At 54.2% G+C, this 13,047-nt stretch overlaps 1 protein-coding gene across 1 annotated transcript; it reads right to left on the bottom strand.

The window, feature by feature from the left end:
* Nucleotides 1-378: 378 nt before the first annotated feature.
* LOC123354021 (protein phosphatase 1 regulatory subunit 1A-like) lies at nt 379-9,587 on the bottom strand. The gene is made up of 4 exons (XM_044995632.1): nt 9,498-9,587; nt 8,182-8,219; nt 5,391-5,454; nt 379-635 (listed from the first exon to the last, which is right to left on the bottom strand). The coding sequence occupies exons 3-4, from the start codon at nt 5,440-5,442 to the stop codon at nt 394-396; spliced, it is 294 nt and encodes a 97-aa protein (XP_044851567.1). The 5' UTR covers nt 5,443-5,454; nt 8,182-8,219; nt 9,498-9,587; the 3' UTR covers nt 379-393.
* Between the last annotated feature and the right edge of the window lie 3,460 nt (nt 9,588-13,047).

Below are 13,047 nucleotides of genomic sequence, written 5' to 3' on the forward strand. Positions count from 1 at the left end.
AAATCACCCACGGGCCCAAACTTCCTGGGAGCTGGGAGCAGACATGGGATAGAGCAGCCAGGCTGGGTTCCTCCCCAAACTCCCCACAGCTGGAGGCTGCCGCCTGCCCCAGAGTCTGGAGGAGCCTGGGTTGAGCTCGGAGGCTGGATGAGCTGCAGGTTTTGCCTTGGGGCTCAGCTCCTGCTGACCTGCTTGTGGCAGCGGCACTGACACCAGCGTGTGCGCAGCAGGCTGCGTGTTACACGTGCCGGGCTCTGGTGCAAGTGAGGCACAGGCACTAGGTGCCAGACAATGGAGAAGGGGGGGAACAGGCCTGGCGCAGAGCAGGGCACACAGAGGGGGCAGGTGCCCAGGGATGGACTCTGTCCAACCGAGGACATCACTGGGGACACCCTAATATCTTTCCTGCATGTCCATGTTATACTCACTCCCGTCTGGTCCAGCATGGTTACCCTCCTGAGACTCCAGCCTGGTCTTGGCCTGGGCAAGGGGGCAGGTTCCCCCGGGGCTGTGGTTGGGGTCTGTGTTACCGTGGTGGCAGCACCCAGGGCTGTGTGGCTCCTGGCTCCCCATGCTGGCATCCTCCTCCTCCGCCTGCTGCTTGCACAGGTGGTGCTCCACCATCATCTGGAGCTCTGCAGGAGAGAGAAAGGCCGGGGATGAGCAACGCGTGGGGGCTTGGGGCTAAAGGGGGAACTCCTGGCCCACGTGGGTAATCAGACATGTGGACACATGCCCGGTGTCTCTCCAATGCGGGGCACAGTACATCCAGCGCTGGGTCACCCCAGGTCAGACCTGATCCTGAGAGCCCCCAGGCCTGCCCCCAGTGCTAAGCCACCCTGGTTAGAGCCGGTGCTGATCAGTCTGGGCCTGTCTCCAGCACTGAGTCACTCTTTGCCCATTCCCAGTGCTGATCCTCTCCCCTCCGGTGCCCGTCCCTGGCACTGAGTTGCCCCGGGTCAGACCTGGTGCGGATCCCCTGGTGGCGACTGGGTGTGAGCAGGGTGAGATGACAAGATGGTTTTAACCCCTATGTCCTGTCTATCAGGACAGTGGCAGTAGCTCCGTGGTCCATGAGTCTAGGCCCCCGTGCCCCTGAACACGTACAGGGTCAGCCAGCCCAGCGCAGCCCAGCAGAGGGAGGGACGCAGCAGGGTGAGGCCAGTGCACAGCCAGGTTCTCCACGGAGGGGAAGATGAGAGGGACAGGGCATGAGGTGGAGAGAGGCAATGAGCTGTGGAAAAGGTTCTTGTGCCAACAATGGCTGGGCCCTGCCAAGGGACAGAGGAGGCCGATTCCCGGTGATGGGAGGGCAGGCAGTAGAGAGAGATGACTGCTGAAAAGTGACTGAGCTTCTTTTCTTATACTGCTAGCAACACAATTATTCATTTAAAAATAACTCCACAGACATGTTAGCTGCTGCATCATCAACCGTGGAGTGGAACTGGGACACACCGTCAAGCCACATGGCTACTCAGTTTAGCAACCCAGTGTGCTTAATCAGTGTTCAAAATGGATCCAAGCCCAGCTCACAGCTCCAGACACCTCAAGCTGGAGGCGATGGGCGATGCCCCAGATACCCACACCCACAGCCACTTCCCAGACCTTCAAGTGACCCCGTCTTTAGAATGGGGGAAGGCACACTGGCCTGTGAGCACAATAGCAGCCTGCAGAGAAATGGGCAGGACTCCCCTGCATTATATAACCAACTGCTCGCTGGCTGGTAAGTGTCAGGAGGGGAATGGGACTGTTCTTTCCCTGTAAAAGCAGCAAAGAATCCTGTGGCACTTTATAGACTAACAGACGTTTTGCAGCATGAGCTTTCGTGGGTGAATACCCACTTCTTCGGATGCAAGTGATGGAAATTTCCAGGGGCAGGTTTATATATGCAAGCAAGAAGCAAGCTAGAGATAACGAGGTTAGTTCAATCAGGGAGGATGAGGCCCTGTTCTAGCAGTTGAGTGAAAACCAAGAGAGGAGAAACTGGTTCTGTAGTTGGCAAGCCATTCACAGACTTCGTTTAATCCTGAGCTAATGGTGTCAAATTTGCAGATGAACTGGAGCTCAGCAGTTTCTCTTTGAAGTCTGGTCCTGAAGTTTTTTTGCTGCAGGATGGCCACCTTAAGATCTGCTATTGTGTGGGCAGGGAGGTTGAAGTGTTCTCCTACAGGTTTTTGTATATTGCCATTCCTAATATCTGATTTGTGTCCATTTATCCTTTTCCTTAGAGACTGTCCAGTTTGGCCGATGTACATAGCAGAGGGGCATTGCTGGCATATGATGGCATATATTACATTGGTGGACGTGCAGGTGAATGAACCGGTGATGGTGTGGCTGATCTGGTTAGGTCCTGTGATGGTGTCGCTGGTGTAGATATGTGGGCAGAGTTGGCATCGAGGTTTGTTGCATGGATTGGTTCCTGAGCTAGAGTGACTATGGTGCGGTGTGCAGTTACTGGTGAGAATATGCTTCAGGTTGGCAGGTTGTCTGTGGGCAAGGACTGGCCTGCCACCCAAGGCCTGTGAAAGTGTGGGATCATTCTCCAGGATGGGTTGTATATCCCTGATGATGCGCTGGAGGGGTTTTAGCTGGGGACTGTATGTGATGGCCAGTGGAGTCCTGTTGGTTTCTTTCTTGGGTTTGTCTTGCAGTAGGAGGCTTCTGGGTACACGTCTGGCTCTGTTGATCTGTCTCCTTATTTCCTCGTGCGGGTACTGTAGTTTTGAGAATGCTTGGTGGAGATTTTGTAGGTGTTGGTCTCTGTCTGTGGGGTTAGAGCAGATGCGGTTGTACCTCAGTGCTTGGCTGTAGACAATGGATCTTGTGGTGTGTCCGGGATGGAAGCTGGAGGCATGAAGGTAGGCATAGCGGTCGGTAGGTTTTCGGTATAGGGTGGTGTTAATGTGACCATCAATTATTTGTACCGTAGTGTCTAGGAAGTGGACCTCCCGTGTAGATTGGTCCAGGCTGAGGTTCATGGTGGGGTGGAAGCTGTGGAAATCATGGTGGAATTTTTCCAGAATCTCCTTCCCATGGGTCCAGATGATGAAGATGTCATCAATGTAGCATAGGTAGAGAAGGGGCGTGAGTGGACGGGAGCTGAGGAAGCGTTGTTCCAGGTCAGCCATAAAAATATTGGCATATTGTGGGGCCATGTGGGTGCCCATAGCGGTGCCACTGATCTGGAGATATATATTGTCATCAAATTTGAAATAGTTGTGTCTGAGGATAAAGGAACAGAGCTCAGCAACCAGTTGTGCTGTGGCATCATCAGGGATACTGTTCCTGACAGCTTGTATTCCATCAGCGTGTGGGATGTTGGTGTAGAGAGCCTCTACATCCATGGTGGCCAGGATGGTGTTTTCTGGAAGGTCACCAATGCATTGTAGTTTCCTCAGGAAATCAGTGGTGTCACGGAGATAGCTGGGAGTGCTGGTGGCATAGGGTCTGAGTAGAGAGTCCACATATCCAGACAGTCCTTCAGTGAGAGTTCCAATGCCCGAGATGGTGGGGCGTCCAGGATTTCCAGGTTTGTGGATTTTGGGCAGTAGATAGAATAGCCGTGGTCGGGGCTCTAAGGGTATATTGATTTGTTCCGGTGTTAGTGTAGGGAGTGTCCTGAGTAGATGGTTCAGTTTCTTAGTGTATTCCTCAGTGGGATCTGAGGGAAGTGGCCTGTAGAATTTGGTGTTGGAGAGTTGTCTGGCGGCCTCCTTTTGGTAGTCAGACCTGTTCATGATGACAACAGCACCTCCTTTATCAGCCTCTTTGATTATAATGTCAGGATGGTTTCTGAGGCTGTGGATGGCATTGCATTCTGCACGACTTAGGTTATGAGGCAAGCAATGTTGTTTTTCCACAATTTCTGCCTGTGCACGTCGGCGGAAGCATTCAATGTATAGGTCCAGACTGTCATTTCGACCCTCAGGAGGAGTCCATGTGGAGTTCTTCTTTTTGTGCTGTTGGTGGGAGGGTAACTGTGTATCAGTGCACTGTTCAGTGTTGTCCTGAAAGTATTCTTTGAGTCGGAGACGGCGAAAGTAGGCTTCCAGATCGCCGCAGAACTGTATCATGTTGGTGGGGGTGGCAGGGCAGAAAGAGAGTCCCCGAGATAGGACAGACGTTTCTTCTGGGCTGAGTGTGTGGTTGGATAGATTGACGATATTGCTGGGTGGGTTAGGGGTACCACGGTTGTGGCCCCATGTGGCAGGTAGGAGTTTAGACAGCTTACAGTCCTTTTTCCTTTGTAGAGAGGTGAAGTGAGTGATGTAGATCTCCTGTCTTATTTTAGTGAAGTCCGTTCGTATGGAAGTTTGGTTATTAATGAGAGTCTCCAGGTTGGAGAGCTCTTTTTTGATGTTTTCCTGTTTGCTGTATAGGAGGCTGATCAGGTGGTTCCTCAGTTTCTTTGATAGAGTATGGCATAATCTCTCACTGTGGTCTGTGTAGTATGTAGATAGCAGTGGATTTTTTACCTTTAGTCCATTTGGTATGATGTCCATCCGTTTGCATTTGGAAAGGAAGATGATGTCTGTCTGTATTTGTGCAAGTTTCTTCATGAGGTTGATGGATTTCCACTCCATACGGCTAAATGCAGTGCCTTGCATGGTGTCAAGTATCAGAGGGGTAGCCGTGTTAGTCTGGATCTGTAAAAGCAGCAAAGAATCCTGTGGCACTTTATAGACTAACAGACGTTTTGCAGCATGAGCTTTCGTGGGTGAATACTGAGCTCCAGTTCATCTGCAAATTTGACACCATCAGCTCAGGATTAAACAAAGACTGTGAATGGCTTGCCAACTACAGAACCAGTTTCTCCTCTCTTGGTTTTCACTCAACTGCTAGAACAGGGCCTCATCCTCCCTGATTGAACTAACCTCGTTATCTCTAGCTTGCTTCTTGCTTGCATATATAAACCTGCCCCTGGAAATTTCCACCACTTGCATCCGAAGAAGTGGGTATTCACCCACGAAAGCTCATGCTGCAAAACGTCTGTTAGTCTATAAAGTGCCACAGGATTCTTTGCTGCTTTTACAGATCCAGATTAACACGGCTACCCCTCTGATACTTCTTTCCCTGTGTGCAGAATGAATACAAGCAAGCGCCTATCCTCTGCTCCCCCAGTTCAGAGGGTCTCTCCAGAGGCCCCTACTGCCAGATGTTGGCAGGCATGAACACAGGACAAGACTGGGGGAGGACAAAGGGGACAGTTGGCAGGGAAATGGAGCAAGGCTCAGAGGGAGAGGGAGGGAATGTGAGATGGAAGACGGGGTGGATGAAGGAAGCATGAGAGGACAGAAGCATTTCCCAGAGAGAACCAGGCGTGAGATGTGCCCGCTGCATGTCCTCGTGCCTCCCAACAGCAGCGTGAAGCGGAGGTAGTGCCACGGTACCTTTCATGGTGGGGGTCGTGCGGGGGACCTTCTTCCTTTGTCTGGGTGACATGGACAGACCCGGCTGCAAAGAGAGGGAAGGCCAGGTCACAACAGGATACTGCACGGCACTAGAGCAACCAGAGCCGGAGGCGCCAGCAGCTGCGTTGGTAATTCGCTGGGGAGTGGGGCTGGCATCCAGCAGGCACAGAACAGGGCACACTGCCCCCCGCTCCCCACAACACAGGTCCCAGGGTCATGGGTGGCAAGTTTGTAGAAATTTTGGTGGTGCCCAGAACCCGCCCCCCCAACTCCGGCCCCCCAAACTCTGCCTGTCTAAGGCTCTGGGAGGGTTTGGGGGGAGAGGTTTGGGGTGCAGGTCCTGGGCTGGGGATTAGGGTGCAGGAGGGGTGCAGGGTGCAGGCTTTGGGATGGAGTTTGGGTGCAGGCTCTGGGCTGGGGGTGGGGGTATAGGAAGGGGTGAGGGGTGCAGGCTCTGGGAGGGAGTTTGGGGGTGGGAAGGGGTGTGTGGGAAAGGGGAGGTGGTGCACAATCTGGGAGGGGGGCATGCTCTGGGAGGGAGTTTGGGGATAGGAGGGAGTGCAGGGGTGAGGGCTGTGGGGCTGAGGATGAGGGGTTCATGCTGCGGGGGGCTCAGAGCTGGGGCAGAGGATCAGGGTGCGGGGGGATGAGGGTTGGGGCTGAGGATGAGGGGTTCATGCTGCGGGGGGCTCAGAGCTGGGGCAGAGGATCAGGGTGCGGGGGGATGAGGGTTGGGGCTGAGGATGAGGGGTTCATGCTGCGGGGGGGGGGCTCAGGGCTGGGGCAGAGGATCAGGGTGCAGGGGGATGAGGGCTCTGGCTGGGGATGAGGGTTTGGGGCATTGGAAAGGCTCAGGGCTAGGGCAGACGGGCAGGGTAAGGGCAGCCTGCCCTGCCAGTAGTGAAGGGTGGGCGCTAGGACCCTGGGGCAGAAGACAGCTGTTCTGCTGGGAGCCGCCCTACTCTGGCAGCAGAAGCAGGCAGGAGAGGGGCGCGCGCTGCTTTCTGTCAGGCAGGGACGCGGGGGGGGGGGAGGGGGACACGCAGGGGGAGGGGTGGCAGGCGGGGGCTGGGACCTGCTCCAGGTAGGAATGCGGCGGGGCGGGGGGAGACCCGTGGGGGCCGGGGCCCGATCCAGGCAGGGCCGGAGGAAGAGACCCAGCTCCAAATATTGCTGGAGCAGGGCACCCGGCCCTGAATATTCCTGGTGCTCGAGCATCACAAACATATATAACCTGCCGCCTATGCCCAGGTGCTTTTGGTCAGGATGGAGCAATGCCTGCTGCTGGGACCTGCCCACATTCTCATGTTCAGCCTGGGAGGGTGACACAGGGAGAGGGGTGTGCGGGCAGTGAGGTCTCACCACCTGGATCCCAATGGAGCAATGACCAGCTGGCAGCCCTGCTATAGCTAAGGGGCCCCAGACATCGGCTAATTACAATGAATCAAGTGCAGCGCTGGTATCCTGTACGTCCCCCTCCTCCAGCCCCAAGTGCATCCCCAGACACCTCACAACCCGCTGGACACAGAGGTGCACATGCACTCTCACTCCCCCCCCTTTGGAACAGCTTTGGTGAGGGAGCTTGTGGAGTGGCTAGGAGGGCTGGGGGCTGCCTGCAGATGGGACTGGGGGCTGATGAGGACACCTCCTGGGTGTGGCTCATTTTACAGTCACAGCTGGGACATATGGGGGACTGGTTACAGATTTCATATAAATCCTTCCTGGAGCTCAGAGAGAACCGAGATTCCTTCCTGACAGCCGTGCACACAGTCTGTCTGCTTCCACGGCCCTCACCCATCCACAGCCCCCACCCGCCCACCCCCGCACATCAGGGCCGCCCAGAGAATTCCGGGGGCCCGGGGTCTTCGGCGGCGGGGGGCCCCCGCTCAGGGGCAGCTCTAGACCCCAGCGCGCCAAGCAGGCGCGTGGGGCGGCCCTTTCCCTGGGGGGCGGCATTTGGCTCCGGTTGAGCTCCCGCAGGCATGCCTGCGGCAGGTCGACCGGAGCCCGGGACTAGCGGACCTGCATGACTGCGGCGGGTGCCGTGTTCCCGCGGCTCCGGTTGACCTGCCGCAGTCATGCCTGCGGGAGGTCCAGCCGAGCCGCGGGACGAGCGCCCCCCTCCGCAGTCATGCCTGCGGCAGGTCCACTCGTCCCGGGCTCCGGTCGACCTGCCGCAGGCATGCCTGCGGGAGCTCAACCGGAGCCGCGGGAAGAGGGGAAACACTCCGGGGGCCCCGGAACACACTCCTGGGGGCCCCTGCGGGACGCGGGGCCTGGGGCAAATTGCCCCTCTTGCCCCCCCCTCTGGGCGGCCCTGCCGCACATGCCCACTCCCCCACAGCTAGGCACGTGCACATTCACACACCACACACAGACTCCCACACTTCCTTTACCCCTGCCCCTGCACCCCCACACAGTCTCTCCTGCCTGCTAGCTCAGGTCTGGAGTCACCCGGGGGAGCCGGGTCCTGGGAGTAGCCCAGTGGCCTCTCCTTGTCTGCACTCTCTACACCACTGTTCTCCAAGAATGGCAGGCTTTTGGCTCGCTGGGCCCAGGGATCAGGCTAGGCTGAGCCGATTCACAGAACCGCTCTGCCCTGCTGCTCTGGGCTGACCAGGAACATGAGACTCAGGCATGTTCCTGCTAGGAAATGCAAGGCATGCAGGAGTCCTACCGCGATGGGCTCCCCTGACGGGCGCCCGTGTGCAGGCCTGCCAGCTCCTTCCAAACCACCAGAGGAGGGTTCGTGAGACAAGGAGGCACCTACCTTCAGCAATGGGTTGGGGAGCCGGTCCTCGTCGATTTCTGTGGGGTGGAGGAGATGTGGAAATGGGGAGAAAAGGAATGTGGGGGGAGAAAAGGAGCAACAGGTTAATAGAGAGAAGACTCCAGGAGCTGATCACACCCATGTGGATGCTCAGGGGCAGATCCAGCCCTGGTAGGGTGACCAGATGTCCCAATTTTATAGGGACAGTCCTGATTTTTGGGTCTTTTTTTTAATATAGGCTCCTATTACCCCTCATCCCCGTCCTGATTTTTCACATTTGCTGTCTGGTTACCCTGAGCCCTGGGGATCAGCAGCAGCTGCTTTATAACACTGCATTCAAACCATTAACCCTCTCCCTATACAAATAATAGAATATTAGGGTTGGAAGGGACCTCAGGAGATCATTTAGTCCACCCCCTTCTGCTCAAAGCAGGACAAATCCCCAGATTTTTACCCCAGTTCCCTAAATGGCCCCTTCAAGAATTGAACTTACAAGCCTGGGTTTAGCAGGCCAATGCTCAAACCACTGAGCTATCCCTCCTCCTGTACAAAATCCTTTGTATTTACATAGTGTCCCCAGCTGGGGCTCTCAAAACACTGCAGAACCATGGATTAACTTCATCACAGCATCCCAGTGAGAGAGGGGGAAGGTCAGGGGGCTCAACCCTGGGTCTACAGAGGGGGAAATAGCTGGGCTATTTGCTCAGATATTCTTCCTGCCCCATCAAGCAGCCAGAGGCTGGGCCCTACTGACCACGCCTCCCATGTGTCATTCCCACCACTGCAAAGTGGGTGCAAAACACCACCCATTCACCATGGCAGCACTTTGTGCCCACCTAGAATCATAGAATTGTAGAATATCAGGGTTGCAAGAGACCTCAGGAGGTCATCTAGTCCAACCCCCTGCTCAAAGCAGGACCAACCCCAACTAAATCATCCCAGCCAGGGCTTTGTCAAGCCTGACCTTAAAAACCTCTAAGAATGGAGATTCCATCACCTCCCTGGGTAACCCACTCCAGTGCTTCACCACCCTCCTAGTGAAATAGTGTTTCCTAATATCCAACCTAGACCTCCCCCACTGCAACTTGAGACCATTGCTCCTTGTTCTGTCATCTGCCACCACTGAGAACTGGGCTGGGCAGCAGCGGGTCATGTCCTGGCCGGGAGTCTCAATTTATTGCTGGTGAATGCACTGGCTCAGTCCCAGGGAGCATGCTGGCTCCTAGCACCCAGCAATGGAGTCTCTGTGCCAGGGCACCACAGCCCATGCTAGCGTGGGACACACAGCACAGCAGGCCTGATGCTGCCCGACTCACCCTGGCCCACACTGAGGCAGCTCCAGTTGCTGATGATTTGCAGCAGCGTTGCTGAGATCAGGATCAGGCCCAGCCTACTCGGTTTCTTTGTTCCCCATTTTTCCCTGGTGAGGTGGGCTTTGTCAGAGCCTGTAGAGCTGAGTCCCTGCTGGGCAGCCTGGGTTAGTGGCCCCCTCTCCTCCCAGGCACAGGGACAGGGTGGGGACAGCATGAGCCTCCCAGAGCATGTGGGGGGGGGGGGCTCTCTTTGTACAGAGTGCCTATGGAATGGGTGGTCTGTGTGGGGTGTGTACAGTGTGTGTGGGGAGAGCATGTATCTGCACAGCAGGGGAGGGTGCGTATGTGTGAGATTCCATGGGCTCTCTGCCTGTGTCTCTCCACCTCCCGCCAGGATCAAGCTGGGATGCTGTCGCCATGACAATTTCTGGATTGTTATAGACGCTCTAATCTCCCTGAGCATTTCACAGTCACTATCACCATCCCGGTCAGGTGGTCGGTCGTATATCCCTACTGTTATATTATTATTTGAGCATGGAATTACTATCCATAGAGATTCCATCAGACAGTTTGGTTCATTTAAGATTTTTACTTCATTTGACTTAACGCTTTCTATTGCCACACCCTCACCAGCATTTCCTGTTCTGTCCTTCCGATATATTTTGTACCCTGATATTACTGTGTCGCATTGATTATGCTCATTACACCAATGAGGTGTGTGTGTGGGGGGGCAATTACCTCTGAGTACCGTAATCTCTGGAGGGGGAGGCAGGGATAATTCTTCCAGCTCTGGGTGGCTCTCAATCCCCTCTCGCTGCGGGGAGGTGGGGGGGGGGCAGGGGTAGATGTAGATACAGAACAGCTCTGACAAGAGATTGGGGCAGACCCCCCCTCCATACGTGTCTTTATGGAACGGGCTTTATTGGGGGCGAGGGGACACATTTTTTTCATATGTATCCTTCCAAGATGGTAGGATGCGGGCGGAATGGCTAATAAGGGAGGGGTGGGGGCTGTTGCCAACCATCGGGTGGGGGAGAGCTGTGCCCAGCACCCACCTCTGGGGCCAATCCCGACTGGGGGGGTGTTGATTGGCTATCCCCTTAAAATGGGGTGTGGGCGCCCCTTTATTCCCCCCCTGGACCGGCCATTGTGGCTGAAACCGGGGTGGCCTCACCTTTTGGAGCGGGGCAGGGGCCCGATCCTGCTCCCCTTACCCGGAAGGGGGGCGCTGGTTCTGCTCTCTTCCCCTTTCCCCACGCCTAGAAAATGGGGAAGGGACTCCACGGTGCGGGGAAGAGTCGTGTCAGCCCTGGGAAGGATTCGGCCCCCTTGCCATGTCTCAATCCGGATTGACATCGGAGTCCAGCCGGATCCGGCCCAGAGAGAAGTAAACAAAGCGAGGAGGCTGTTAATAGCGAGAGATCGGAGCCCCTCCTCCCCCACTGTACCCGCAATTATATCACCTCCTTTGCCCCCCACCCCATCACAAAAGCCCTAGACCCCGGTGTACGCCCCCCCCCCAGCCTTGGCCCTTGGCGCGTCCGACGTGGGTGGGGTGCGGGGGGAGCGACTTCTGCGGCCGTGGCCGCGGCTGTGTGTGGTGGTTTTTTTTAAAGGATCAAAGTCCAAAAATTCCGCCGGTGATGGGGAGGGGGAACAAGCCCTGGGTGGCTTCTTTAAAGCCCCCAGGGCCGTAGCAACAAAGAACGTGGCCCCCTCCAAACATATGTCCGGGGCCCCTTACAATGCAGAAACTGGAATGCGGTATTTATTTTATACAATATACAGGGTTCATATTATGTATACATAGGCCTACAGTGTACATGTATTCCGTATTTACTCAGAGCGCTTCCTTCGAGCCTTGTTCTCCGCAAATTGGTTAATCAATGCGTCATAGTCCAGAGATCTGGCAATCTTGTTTTCAATTGAGATAACTGCAAGCGCAGAAATAAGCCCTCGCCAGTTATATCATGAACTTAAGAAAACCAACAAACGCTTCACGAATATTGACACCATCTTCACCATTGCATTCAACAAAGCGTAACACCACGGACATCTGTTCTTCATGTGACACGTCGGGAGTGCAGTCCAAAATAATTGAATAATATTTTGCTTTTTTAAGCTGTGCTATGTTGGCCTCTTGAATGTTACTGGCAACAAGTTGAATCAGCTCGTTTTGGATCTGTGGACTGAGCTACTGAACATGTGTCGCTGCCTTCTTAATCCTCTGTAAAAGTTCGCTGAGGACAGTATCATACTTTGCAAGCAATTCAAACAGTCCCAAAAAGTTGCCATTCGAAGGATTGCCGAGCTTTTCATTACTTCCTCGAAATGCCAAGTTTCTTTCGGACAAGAAAATAACGACATCAACCATGCGTTTGACAACATTTCTCCAGAAATCGCTTTCTTTCAGAAAAGCCTGCAATTCGAGTTGGTCAATAGATGTATGGTTTACTATGCCTGACCGAAGGTCAAACCATTTCACCATACAGTCTTGATGACCTTTGCCTGTTTCATGCTGCTGAAGTCTTTTTGACAGTGCTTTCCAAGCAGATGTTCCACGACGTAGCGGTATGTCGCCAGTGCCAAATAATTTACAACAAAAACAAAAAATGGCATCTTTCTGAACTGAGTACATTAAACATGAATGTCTTATTTTCTCGCCATTTGCCATGGTTCGATAGAAATGAGTACTTGTGAACCTCCGTCGTTCCTCGTTAAATGGAAATTCGTAACTTTCATTCTGCTGCGGTGGGCCACGTGCAACAATGTCACACACTTGCCTGTCCGATATTATAGACGGCCAATCTCCTGGATCATCAGTCAGCGGTTCAGATTCAGATACTTCTTTCCCGGCAGCAGCTGGAATATCTGTCACAGTTTGTTTGGTAAAACAACTGGCTTCACCTTTGACCTCACTTGAAGCACTTCTGGATACCTCTGGATACGATTCGTCGCTGCTAGCGCTGTCCATTTCATGTGCCTGTACCTGTACGTTGGATTGCAGCGCAAAATACGTTGACAACTTTGGAATTTTCTCAAGTTCTTTCTCGTCATCTTTTGCTGCCTTTCGTTTACTAGCTCCGCTCTTATACATTCTCTTAGACATCACAAAGCACGCTTCTGCATTGGAAACGATAAAAAACTAAACAACTAAGTTAATAACATTTATCCGCTGACCGCCATTATGAACGCAAATACACATTCTTTGAATGGGTCCAACTAAAATTCGAAACTGACCGACAGGCAACTGATGTAGCCAATAGCATTATGATGTATCATAATGACTTCACGGTTTTGTCAGTAAAACCGACATGGATTGTGCAATAGCGTCAATAAATGTCACTTACCTAGTTATACCTTACATTTTTTTGCCACTTTTAGGGGCCCCCTTCCTTGCGGGGCCCCCTCTGGACGGAGGGTACTGAGGGCACTCGCTACGCCTCTGAAAGCCCCTTTGGGTTTGGGGGAGAGGGTCCCCAGATCTCGGGCTCGGTCCATGGCTCCAGTGCACCCCGCTGACCCGCTTCTGCTGACCTTCCTCCCTCGATTT

Source organism: Mauremys mutica, chromosome 20 (genome assembly GCF_020497125.1).
Source record: "Mauremys mutica isolate MM-2020 ecotype Southern chromosome 20, ASM2049712v1, whole genome shotgun sequence".
Lineage (NCBI taxonomy): Eukaryota > Metazoa > Chordata > Testudines > Geoemydidae > Mauremys > Mauremys mutica.